The sequence below is a fragment of the Rutilus rutilus genome (assembly GCF_951802725.1).
Source record: "Rutilus rutilus genome assembly, chromosome: 2".
Lineage (NCBI taxonomy): Eukaryota > Metazoa > Chordata > Actinopteri > Cypriniformes > Leuciscidae > Rutilus > Rutilus rutilus.
The window spans coordinates 49,561,778-49,575,250 of record NC_140210.1 but is presented as its reverse complement, the minus strand read 5'-3'; the positions used below and the strand labels follow the sequence as shown (position 1 = coordinate 49,575,250).

Sequence of the window (13,473 nt, the reverse complement as noted above, 5' to 3'; positions counted from 1 at the left end):
CCATTACCGCTCCTCAGCCAGTGAGGAAGCATCTGTCGAGAGTGAAACTTGATGGCAAAGAGCTCCTAACACTGGACATGTTGATGCCAGGAAAGGGTCAAAAGCCCAACTAAAGCCAACACCGATCACCATAATGGTAACATGAAACAAAACATTCAATAAAACATTACCATCTAAACTTCTGTTAAATCTAAATAAGGCAGTGTGTAGATGTATGACAGAAATAAAGTCCAACTGGTAAAATAATAAGTGCAATAATTGTTCAAAGTCAGTAGTTCTTGTGTTTCTCTTTCCTTCAGTGAGTCTACTTGTTATCATCAGGTGTCACCACTAATGGCCAATCATCACTTAATTAATCACTTAATTATCTCATCAACTTCAACACTGCTTCAGTGTTAATATAATTATCTCATCAACTTCAGTCCAAATGCAGCTCTTAATGAATGATAGTGAAATGACAAGTGGACCCAGGAACTGCACGAAATGTGGCTGGATATGTTCCATACAAACAACTGTAGGATATTACATGCATTTATTTCTGGTAAATGAACAGAATTTGTTGATCATTCGAAGCTTGTTGAATAGTTAAGTCATAGCTTTTTTCCCTTTTTTAAAAAAGTGTTTAACTACTTAATTTGTTTTGACAACTCTGGATTATAAGAATGGCAGTACCAGAAATGCTTAAGCAAAAGACATGCACAGTTCCTTTGCAAAAAATTGTGTATTTTGTTAATCACTGTTACAAAGACCAAAAACTTAAAAAATAAAAAATAAAAATAAAACTGCCCAACTAAAAGAGAGACTGGTCATCATAATGGTGACCAAATATTTTCAATAAAACATCAAATAAACCTCTGTTAATTCTCAATAAGAACATTTGTTGACATCTGACAGAAATAACGTTAATCTGGTTATTAATAAGTTGTTTGTGGAGTTGTTTAATCCTCTGCTGAGATCTTGAGATATTTAATATCTTCTTTTTTCTTCAGTTGATTTCATCTAAGGCTGTGGCTGAAGTCAGTTGTAGTTCTTGTGTTTCTTCCTTCAGTGATTCTGCTTGTTAACAGCAGGTGTTCATCAATAATGCTCAATCATCACTTAGCTAATCCCTTAATTATCTCATCAACTTTAACTCTGATTCAGAGTCACTTTAACACTCTTTATAGTGGGGCCATATGTACTCTGAGCAGAGTTAATTTAACTCTGGGGGATTTAGTTGCTTTTAGTTTAACAGGATTTCTTGGTTCCAATGAAAGCAGCAGGTAGTGATGTTCCACTATTAATAGAGCCCAGCGCAGCATTTCCAGCAGCTGCGACCCCTGCCATTAAAGCTTCAGATAGTGTGGCTCCTTTAGCAGAAGAGGCCAATACTGCACTTCCAGCAACTGCTGCTCCTGAGATTAAAGCAGGACTCAGTGTTCCTCCAGCAAATGCTGCTCCTGCACACAGTGCCACTCCTGTTCCCACTAATGCCACTCCTTTAGCCTTGGTCAACATCTTCATTCTTACATCCTCCTTTATCTTTTCTTCTTCTTCTAACCGCTGTCTCTCCTTTACCTCTCTCTCCCTTTTCTCTATTTCCTCTATTTTCCTCTGAGCTTCCTTGTACATCTCATTTGTGTAATGCTCTCCTCCATTCTTCTCCACCATTCTCTCTATCTTCTCCAGCAGTTCAGTGACCTGTGATCGATTATCTTCATCTGTGTTATTGAACACATGATAACCTCCTTTACACTTTCTAACTAGCTCATTAATTTGCTTGTTTTTTGTCAGAAACTCCTCTACAGATGTTTTTAACTGATCTCCTCTAGTGAACAGAATGATGGTGTAACGAGCAGCTTCTTCTCCAAAAATCTCCTGAATCCATTTCACTGTGTTTTTCTCCTCATCTGTGAATCTCACGTCCAGTCTGATGACCAGCAGAAACGCATGAGGACCAGGAGCAGACATGTAGACACACTTCACTATTTCCCCCTTCACTTGATCTTCACTGATTGATGTGTCACAAAGTCCTGGAGTGTCGATCACTGAGATGTTTCGACCTTCTACCGTCTGCTGATGTTGTTGGCATCTCTCAGTCACAGATTCTGTAGAAAATTCTTCTTTAAACTCCTTTCGTCCCAGGATGGTGTTTCCTGTTGCACTCTTTCCAGCTCCAGTTTTACCAGCCATCACGATCCTGAGATCTGTGTGCTTTCCAAGTTTCATATGTCTGTTCTGTATGGACTGTGACACTGAGGTTTAGAGCAGACAAATAAGAGATTAAGTTTCATTTACTTTTCAAGAAACATGTCGTGATATTTGGGAAAAGTGTAATAAAGTACAAGTTCTCACCTGCTTGGGTTGGATGTTGTTCTCTTGCTGTATGTTGTTTCTTCTGGTCCTGGTTTCCTGTTCCGCTTGGTTTCCAATATTTTGCTGGGTTCTGGACTATATTTGTTCCTCCCATATTTTCAAATGAGTTTCTCTGTGATTTTACTGATTGTTTTACTGCCTCCTCTTCATCATTCCTGTTTTCGTGTGGAACTTTGGAGAATCTGTCTTCATATAATTCAGTTCTCTCAATTTTTGTCTCTATTTTTGAAAAAGAATATTTCTTTTCAGTCACAAAATGTGTTGTGCTCTTTCCCTTTACACTGTGCACGTGAATCGTCTCCCGCACTATTTCTTTCAGCTCTTGTTTTGTCTCTTGCACTTTCGTTTCTTTCTCTTGTTTTATCTTTTCTTTTCTACTCTTTAGTGGAGTTCTTAAGAAAATGGAAATGTCATAATGCTGGCCATCATTCTGTTTGACGATTTCATCAATCTTCTCTAGAAGCTTTGTGATGTGAGCTGGGATAATCTCACGTTTACTGTTGATCTCATGATATTTACCTCTGCAGTGTTTGATGAGGTTCTGAAACTTTCTACTATCCATAACGAGCTTCCATTTTCTAAGTGTTATTTTTTCTCTTCCAATAAACAGAATCATGGTGAACTTCAAAGCTTGAGCTCCAAAGTTCTCCTGAATTTGCTCCACTACATTCCTCTGCTCCTTCTCAAAGTTCCCCAGGTTGATGACGAGCAGGAAGATGTGAGGACCGGGATAACAGAGGTACATACTCTTCATTATTTCATTCTTCATCTCTTCATCAGTCAGTTGAGTGTTGAAGAATCCTGGAGTGTCGATGATGGAGATGTTTCTGTCTTCTACTCTTCCTTTCTGTATCTCACTCTCTCTGGTTCTGCTCTCTTTAAATGCCTCTCGACCCAGCATTGCATTTCCTATTGAACTCTTTCCAGCTCCACAGACTCCCAGCAGCTCAATCCTCAGATCATGTGCATCACCTGTTAAACAGTTCATGTCATTATCTGGAGCTCTAGATGATTAAACATGCCTGCTTTTCATCCCCATGTATATTTTGCTATTTCACCCATTTATTTACTCATGTGCTGAGATGTTACTTTTGTTATTGTACAAAATGCATTTTGTTGACCCTTTGTGCATGTGTGCCGCACAAGTCCTGAAAAGTGAAGCCAAAATGTTTTGATCGCCCCCCGGTGGCTGGTCCCAGTATAGGTCACAAACCCCAGCCTCTCCATGTAATCTAAGATGACGTGAGACAATCAAATTACACTTCAAATAATTTTTCCCAAAGATGGTTTCTGTCATTTTAGGTCGTAATTTGCTCTAGTTAGTTATTTGATGCTATAAAAACGGGAGTGTGACGTCATGATTGACAGCTGAGATTGACAGCTTCTCTGAGTGAAGTAGTCACGGAGTCACCAACAGACTTTTCCCGGGATTTTCGTGAGGAGATTGGAGCTTCAACTTTAATTTCTACATTTCCATAACTGTTTATTTCACACCGACATAATGAGTTGTTCTGCAGTAAACTGTACTAACCATCAGTTTCTGCGGGAGTGAGGGGCGGGACCTTGATATCGCGGGTCCACTTCACGCTCACTACTGTACAGACTTGGGCTCCGAGATGTCAGTGCCATATTGGGACCTTGGCGGCTTTACTTTTCTACAATAGAAGAGAGTGAAGGTGCGTCGTCCAACTTTTTTTACAGTCTATGGTTTTGCTCAGTATCTCAGTACAACTTAAGCACCAAAGCAAATTGTTAATTCATCCAGTGCTTCATAACATTTTCCTGCATGTTTAACTAGCCAACTAACTATTTAACTAAGTAGATAGGGCTTAATGTTTAGAGAATCAGACTGTTAACCCGAAGGTTGCAGGTTTGATTCTCAATACCTGACTGAGGCACCTAACCCCTAATCGCTCCCTGGGTACCAGCTAAAACTTAGTGATGGCAATTTCAAAACACTGCTTCATGAAGCTTCGAAACCTTTACAAATCTTTTGTTCTGGATCAATGGTTCGGTGCATGTATCAAACTGCCAGAGTCATGTGATTTCAGTAAACAAGGCTTCATTAGGTCATAACTGTTTCGAAACACTTAGAAATTTCTATGGTTCATCGCTGGGGGCGATGATCTCTGTGAACCCATTAATATGAGGAGTCACTGAGAACCAGTGAACACCATGTCACTCTCCAAAAAGGCACAACAGCGCCTATACTTTCTCCGCCGGCTGAAAAGAGTAAGTCTCCCTCCACCCATCCTCACCACATTCTACAGAGGCACCATTGAGAGTGTGCTGACTAGCTGCATCACTGTCTGGTACGGGAACTGCAGTGCTGCCGACCGCAAGACCCTCCAGCGGACCGTGAACACAGCTGCAAAGATCATCGGTGCCCCTCTCCCCTCCATCCTGGACATTTTCCTTACACGATGCTCCAGCAAAACCAACAGCATCGTGAAGGACTCCACCCATCCCTCCCACAGTCTCTTCCAGCTCTTACCATCAGGAAGACGGTACCGGAGCATCAGAGCCCGCTCCGCCAGACTGCTCAACAGCTTTTTCCCCCAGGCTGTGAGAGCCCTGAACTCAAACCACCCCGCCCACCTCTGAAACCCCACGCAAACCCCTACCTCCTGAAACATGGACCACCCCAAACCTTACCACACCCAAGAAAAAACTGTATGGACACTTTACACTATGTGGACACATAGAGGACACTTTACACTATGGACACTTTACACTATGTGCACTATGGACACTTTACACACACTGCTGCGGGTACACAATCCCACAAAAGACTCAGCAATATATGTATGTTTACATGCTCATGCACTTCAAATCATCCCGCACTGTTCCCCAACCAGCTGCTGACTCAAATGTCTCTATTTGCACATGTACAGTATTTGTGATTTTCTTCTATCTTTTAGTTTGTATAGGGCAAATATTTATGTGAAGCATTTGTATAGTTTGTATTTATTATCCTTTATTCTTTTAGTTTGTATAGGGTAAATACTTATATATATATATATAATATATATATATATATTATACTTATAGTTAAATCTGTCAGTAGGTTAGTTGTGTATAGGTTTACAGTGTTTTTTACTTCATTGTTGTATGTCTGTATTTATGTAGCACCGTGGTCCTGCGAGGCACGACATTTCGTTCCACTGTATGTCCCCACATGTAGCGGAATGACAATAAAGCTCAACTTGAACTTGAACTTGAAAAAAAAAATAAAAAAAAATAAGCCATTCATAGAATAAACAAAACGAACCTTGACAAATTATAAAAGAACATATAGACACTTGAAAATCGTATTAGATGTTTAGATAATTGCATTTAAAAGATTGAAAAATGCAATAGATTTGTATGCATGCATAGGTGTTTTTATGCATGTTTGGCCTGGGTTTTTGTTGCATTTACACTTTTCTGGCCACTAGGGGTCACCGTGGAGAAGGGTGTCGGATTGTTTTTCGAATATGGCACATTTGCTTTGAACTGTTTCAGTGTTTCACAAAGCCTCGACCTGCCGACCACTACTAAAACTAACTAAATAAATAAACACACTCGAGATTGTTAAAGTGTTAAAATAAGAGTGTTAAATGAACACTGAAGCAGTGTTAAAGTTAATAAATAATAAATAAGTGATTAATTGAGTGATGATTGAATATTATTGAAGACACCTGATGTTAAGAAGCAGAATCACAAAAAAAAAAAAAAAAATCACAATTGAAGCCACCATTATGGTGATCAGGGTTTGCACTAAGTGGGCTCTTGACCCTTCAATTATTAGCATAATAATTAGATTTAGATTGGAGTTATAACATCCAGATGAACAAAGATAAAGTGTGATCTGGTGGTGTTGGCAAAGACATCCTTTGGATTTCATTGAAAATGCTAAAAATATAATGCTGTACAAAGAAATCCAAAGGATGTCTTAGTTTTCTAATACAAAAACTTTGAAAAAATAAATAAATTCTTCTTTAGTCACTCAAGAATCAGCCTGTGAATCTCAACAATTATAAAGCATGTTGCAGTGCATTCTGGGTGCCACAAATCAAAACTCATTCATGGCTCCTATCATGCATTGTTGTATGAATAAATTAGGATCTGAATTGTCTTAGTAATTTCCTTTATTCTTAATATTTTCTTTTATTTCTTTGACTTTTAGTAGCTTGTTTTCTAATGTTCAGTTATTCTGTTTGAATTGCTCACACATCATATTATGTAAACTGCATTTATGACAAAGAACTACACAGATGCAGATATTAACAAACTATCAATAAATGCACACACATTGTCCTCTTGCTCTTGACACCTGCGCTGCTGCAGATTGAATAACACGTTGAATAAACGCAGACTCGGGGATGAGCCAAAAACTGCTGCTGGTTTCATGTAAGTTTTAATGGAGTTAATCGCTAATTTCTGAGGGGGACTGGGTGGGAATTTAGGTGGGTTAAAGTCCTCCAAAAATGGGCCTGGACACACACACCCTGCCCATAGATTAACTGTATCGCATCATTACTCTAAATATTTCAACACCACATACGTTGTGGCCATCGGGTGGTCACACAGATGCGCAGCACCTACACTTTCTGACTGATATACATCACATTGCCTTCATTGCTCATTAGGCTTCCCATTATTAGGAGTTAATTAGCATTTTTTATTCTCCAAGTTGCAGCAAATATGAGCAGCCAACACTTACATCCCTGTAAACACTAGAAATGTCAACAACAGTGTCATAGAATTAATAATAGATGATTAAAGTTTAGCTTTTCTGGTTATGTAACATTGTGAGAACTGACATATGAATACAAACATTGTGAATGACGCTAAAATAACTTCTTGAGCCGTTAACAGGTCGTGTCACATTCCTTTTGTTTAATGATAGTGATTCAAACTTGGCATAGAAGACAGATAACGTTACCTCACCATTATTTTGGTAACATCATACAGTATTTTAATCATGATACTCTTTACTTGTATATAAATATATTTTATAAAATGAATTAGTAGAACTGAACAGTAGAAATTTAAGGTTATAACATGGCGACTAAACACTAATGTAGATTATCTTCACTATTTACTTTCTGATTTACTGTTTAATGCTGTCAACTACCAGCAACAAAAAGTATATGATTAATTTCTCAGTATGGTATTAAACTAGCAGTTTCACATTAGGTTATTTAACTTAGACTGACCTTTATCTGCTGATGCCATTATGTTTCACGCAGTTAGTGCTTGTTGTTCAAAGTCCCTCTGTGTTGTGAACTGGACCCAGGAAGTGTCTCTACACTGTCACATGCTGTAAAAAAAAAAAAAAAAAAAAAAAATGGCAGCGTCACACATTGGCTTCAATTTGACACCTAAAGACAAAGATCTTGCAGAACTACTGTATGTTTTGGGCCGTGACCTATGTTTACTCTGTCTTATAGTGCTTTGTCATATTAGTCATGGCAAGTACTCGAATGAATGTAAAAATAAGTTAATTCAGTTTTAAAGGTCAAGTATCATACCAAAGGTAGAAAATGTGACCCTGGATCACAAAACCAGTCACAAGTCGCACGGGTATATTTAGCCAACAATACATTAAATGGGTCAAAATGATCGATTTTTCTTTTATGCCAAAAATCATTAGGATATTAAGTAAAGATCATGTTCCATGGAGATATTTTGTACATTTCCTACCGTAAACATATAAAACATTTATTTTTGTGAGTTAATGCAGCACAATAGTGAACATAAATGGACAACTTTAAATGAGATTTTCTCAATGTTTCGTTTTTTTTTTGCATCCTCAGATTCCAGATTTTCAAATAGTTGTATCTCGGCCAAATATTGTCATATCCTAACAAGCTATACATCTATGAAAAGCTATTTATTCAGCTTTCAGATGGTGTATAAATCTCAATTTCAGAGATGTTTTTGTGGTCCAGGGTCACATATATGTGTCTCCCGAAAACAGGTAGAAATACACATACAAATGTGGGGGTAACAAGCCAAATACACTCACCTAAAGGATTATTAGGAACACCATACTAATACTGTGTTTGACCCCCTTTCGCCTTCAGAACTGCCTTAATTCTACGTGGCATTGATTCAACAAGGTGCTGAAAGCATTCTTTAGAAATGTTGGCCCATATTGATAGGATAGCATCTTGCAGTTGATGGAGATTTGTGGGATGCACATCCAGGGCACGAAGCTCCCGTTCCACCACATCCCAAAGATGCTCTATTGGGTTGAGATCTGGTGACTGTGGGGGCCATTTTAGTACAGTGAACTCATTGTCATGTTCAAGAAACCAATTTGAAATGATTCGAGCTTTGTGACATGGTGCATTATCCTGCTGGAAGTAGCCATCAGAGGATGGGTACATGGTGGTCATAAAGGGATGGACATGGTTAGAAACAATGCTCAGGTAGGCCGTGGCATTTAAACGATGCCCAATTGGCACTAAGGGGCCTAAAGTGTGCCAAGAAAACATCCCCCACACCATTACACCACCACCACCAGCCTGCACAGTGGTAACAAGGCATGATGGATCCATGTTCTCATTCTGTTTACGCCAAATTCTGACTCTACCATCTGAATGTCTCAACAGAAATCGAGACTCATAAGACCAGGCAACATTTTTCCAGTCTTCAACTGTCCAATTTTGGTGAGCTCGTGCAAATTGTAGCCTCTTTTTCCTATTTGTAGCGGAGATGAGTGGTACCCGGTGGGGTCTTCTGCTGTTGTAGCCCATCCGCCTCAAGGTTGTGCGTGTTGTGGCTTCACAAATGCTTTGCTGCATACCTCGGTTGTAACGAGTGGTTATTTCAGTCAAAGTTGCTCTTCTATCAGCTTGAATCAGTCGGCCCATTCTCCTCTGACCTCTAGCATCAACAAGGCATTTTCGCCCACAGGACTGCCGCATACTGGATGTATTTCCCTTTTCACACCATTCTTTGTAAACCCTAGAAATGGTTGTGCGTGAAAATCCCAGTAACTGAGCAGATTGTGAAATACTCAGACCGGCCCGTCTGGCACCAACAACCATGCCACGCTCAAAATTGCTTAAATCACCTTTCTTTCCCATTCTGACATTCAGTTTGGAGTTCAGGAGATTGTCTTGACCAGGACCACACCCCTAAATGCATTGAAGCAACTGCCATGTGATTGGTTGATTAGATAATTGCATTAATGAGAAATTGAACAGGTGTTCCTAATAATCCTTTAGGTGAGTGTATATAAAAACTTTTAAAGACACAAAATCATTGTAATGTTAGTTGCTTGTGTCTAACTCTGCAAGATACTATAAAACTTCAGAGATGAGATTTATTTTTCATCTTTAAAAAGAATAAAGAGTTACATTTCTATTTATTTACTTAATAACTATTTGTCTTCCTCTTCCAAATCTACTATTTAATATGTGTTTTATGGCAGTATTTTATCTTTTTAAATATTTCAAAATAAAATGACATGAATGTAAGCTGATGTTTGCAAGTTTCAAATGAATGAATCAATATTTTAATGCACCTGTATGAGCTCCAGAAATTTTTCTGAGAAGTTTGTCATTTGGATTTCTACATCTTTTGCAATCTTCTTTCTCTGGCTGAATGGAATAAAACAAACTGAAAGTAAAGGCAGGAAAATGAACAGTGTGATCACGTGACTGTGCTAATCAAATGAGCCATTTCCCTCCACTGTTCAAATAAAGCACGACTTGCCCACAAACATGCAAATCCTGTTATTTCACTTATAGAAGTCCTGGTGGATCCAGCTATGAATTGATTTCTTGAAGCTCAACAGACACTTAAAGTTGGTAAATCAAAGTACCAGCAACAAACAGATTAAAATGGTTTGGGTTTCAAATGAATAGTACGCAGCAAAATCCCCAGTGTTAAATTAACACCCCTCAGTGTACATATTTATATATAGCCTTAGATGAAATCCACTGAAGAGAAAAGAAGACATTAAATCTGTGAAGATCTCAGCAGAGGAGGATTAAACAACTCCACAAACAGCATTACCAGCTTCACTTATTACTAACCAGACTGACTTTATTTCTGTCAGACGTCTACAAAAGCTCTTATTGAGAATAAATAGGGGTTTTGATGTTGATTTTTTATTATTAGATGTTGATGAATGACTGTTTCGTTTGCCGTTACCATTATGGTGATCAGCGTTTACGTTAGGTTGTCTCTTGACCCTTGACATTTGTGAAGTAATATTATCAGCCATTGTAGATGTTTAAAGAAAACGTTGCCGCATTTATAAAGCAGATCAACTTGAATGCTTGATCCATTTTCCTTCAGTGTGTTGTCACTTTAATTGTCTAATAAACTTCAGCACTGCTTTAGTTAAACAGACTGTAATGTGGACACATATAGACACTATTAATGAAACACAGGGGATTTTGTTTTGTAACATCCAACCTAAAGACGTTTTTTAGGCAAGACTTTATTTATATAGCACATTTCATACACAATTCAAAGTGCTTTACAGAAAGGAATTAAAATAATCCCAAATTAAAAGCAAGGAAAATTAAAACAGTTTTAAAAGGAAATAAAACCGATATATGGTAGTTATAAAATGAATTAAAAGAGTAAAAAGATGATACATAGATAAACTTCTCATCTGGCAAAACACTGGTCATTGGAGGAGCTCTACTGACTCACTGACTGGGTTTGCTGAAGTGAAAGATATAATTAAAGATTACTGATTATAACTGAATTCAACCAACTTGAAAAACAAGGTTTTACTGAATCCTAATTGGCAGTTGATATAACCTGATTTCTTCAGCTAGGAAAAATCATTTACTATGTATGATATAAACTTTTGCTTTATGTGATGAAAGTTATTTTCCACTTTGATATATATACACCCCTAAAACTAACTTCTTACTCTTATCTAATAAATAAATAAATTTTGTTGGGTTAACAGTATTGTTCATCATAATGATTTATATATAAGGTGATCTACTAAATAAAGACAAGTGTTAGTAACATTAAACACTGAGTGTCCACATCCTGAGCACAAGCGCTACTCTTCAAACTGGTAACCGGAACATTTAATAACAGAAACTCCTCTAAATGTCCAACATAACTGAACATTAAACATGTATATAAACTACCAAAATATTTCCCGTTTCTGTAAAACACATAAAATAACACTTAATTCCTAAATGTACTCTCCTAATGCAGTCCATTGCAAAGATTGATGGGAACTACAGATCCTCTGCCCAGGGTTGCGTTTCTCAAAAGCATTGTGAGATAAGTTGATCATAGATCAGTAAATTTAGGGATTAAGTGTTATTGTTTGTGTTTTTCAGTAAATGGAAAGATGTTGGTAGTTGATGTTAATGTATGTTACCATTGTGCTGAAGAGTAGCGCTGTTTTTTTTTTTTTACACGTTGATGCTTCTTAATATGTAAAAATAATAATAATAATATCTCATTGAAGCAAAAATTAATCAATCAGCAGGTGTTCATGTGTCAAATGCAGCCATGCAGAGCTTTAATGGAAATTGAGTCAATGCAACTCATTTAAGTTATAACAGCATTCTCTTGTTTTATATTACGTAATCCTGATTGACTTATGTTACAACAACTAAATCAGAATGTTTAGGTAGAATCAGGTAGAAATACCTCCTTAAAGCAACAACTACATGTTCACTTTTTACAGTTCACCTCTATTGGCAGAATATTCCTTTTCTTTTTTTTAAATGAGAGTACTGTGCCTTAGAGTTTCATGACTGCTTTTGCTGCTCCTAAAGCTGCTGCTCCTGCTGTTGTTGCTGCTCGTCCTGCTAGCGCTAGTGCTGCTCCTGGTCCTCCTGCTGCTGTTACTCCTGCTCCTACTCCTGCTACTGCTACTGTTCCTACTGCTCCCCCTCCTATTACTGTTAGAGCTGTTTTCCCATAATCTATAGCTTTTTGTTTCCAAGCCTCCCATTCAATTTTTTTCTGGGCTTCTCTATACATCTCATTGGTGTAGTGCTTTCCTCCATTCTTCTCCACCATTTCCTCAATCTTCTCCAGCAGTTCAGTGACCTGATCGCGGTTGCTCAAGTCTTCATTGTTGAAGGAGTGAACTCTGCCACCGCACTCATTAACTAAAGCCATGAGATCATTACTTTCACTGATATACTCATCTAAGGGTTTCTTCTTCAGTTGATCAGCTTGAGTGAACAGAATGATGGTGTAACGTGCAGCTTCTTCTCCAAAGTTCTCCTGAATCCATTTGACTGCACTCTTCTCTTCTTCTGTGAATCTCTCCACTTTGATGACCAGCAGAAACACGTGAGGACCAGGAACAGACATGTAGACACACTTCTCCATCTCAGTCTTCAGGTCTTGTTCTGACATTGATGTGTCAAGCTGTCCTGGAGTGTCGATGACTGAGATCCCCTTTTCACCAATCCGTACTTTTTGACTCGCACAGGTTTTAGTAATTGAGTTTGCTGAAGCTTCTGTTTTAAAATGCTTATCAGAATTCTCTGGACCCAGGATGGTGTTTCCTGCTGAACTCTTTCCTGATCCAGTTTTACCCACCAGAACAATCCTGAGCTCTGAAAGTGAGAGGAAAAATTATGTTATTTTTGACATTGTGGAGATATTTGGCTGGGCCCCACAATGTAACAGGTATAGAAATTATACTGTTAAATACATGTACAATTCAGTACAATTCACACAAATTTAATCATTTACATATATTTGATGTGGCTGCCTGATTGAAATGAGTGCTTTCCTATTTAATTGTTGTGATGTCATGAGCCTATATATATATATACGATTAAAAGATTATCAGAGGTAAAAAGAAACCAATTTATCTCATGAGAGATTACAATGCAAAAGGGAAGAAGACAGAACAGGATGTTAAAACTTCCTGTTCTGTCTTCTTCCCTTTTGCATTGTAATCTCTCATGGGATAAGTTGGTTTCTGTTTACTTCTGATAATCTTATTTAATCTTTATTGGAATTATTGCTTTTATATCTATATTTTCACACCTATTTATGTGTATACTGATATTTTACGTATACCTGTTTGATTATTTGTGTCATTGTACCCTTTTTTAGTTATATTTTTGTTTTTTGCCTTAAAATGTGGAAATGAGAGCACACAGTGTATACATT

At 37.8% G+C, this 13,473-nt stretch overlaps 2 protein-coding genes across 2 annotated transcripts; both read right to left on the bottom strand.

The window, feature by feature from the left end:
• Nucleotides 1-589: 589 nt before the first annotated feature.
• Nucleotides 590-7,624, bottom strand: LOC311283585 (GTPase IMAP family member 8). Its single transcript, XM_084398095.1, has 3 exons — nt 7,557-7,624; nt 2,335-3,327; nt 590-2,234 (listed from the first exon to the last, which is right to left on the bottom strand). The coding sequence occupies exons 1-3, from the start codon at nt 7,573-7,575 to the stop codon at nt 1,228-1,230; spliced, it is 2,019 nt and encodes a 672-aa protein (XP_084254221.1). The 5' UTR covers nt 7,576-7,624; the 3' UTR covers nt 590-1,227.
• A 4,454-nt stretch (nt 7,625-12,078) lies between these two features.
• Nucleotides 12,079-12,912, bottom strand: LOC311286510 (GTPase IMAP family member 9-like; the record flags this gene model as incomplete). Its single annotated transcript, XM_084402722.1, has 1 exon — nt 12,079-12,912. A coding segment is annotated over one exon (834 nt), but the record flags the coding sequence as incomplete, so codon positions are not given.
• Nucleotides 12,913-13,473: the final 561 nt, after the last annotated feature.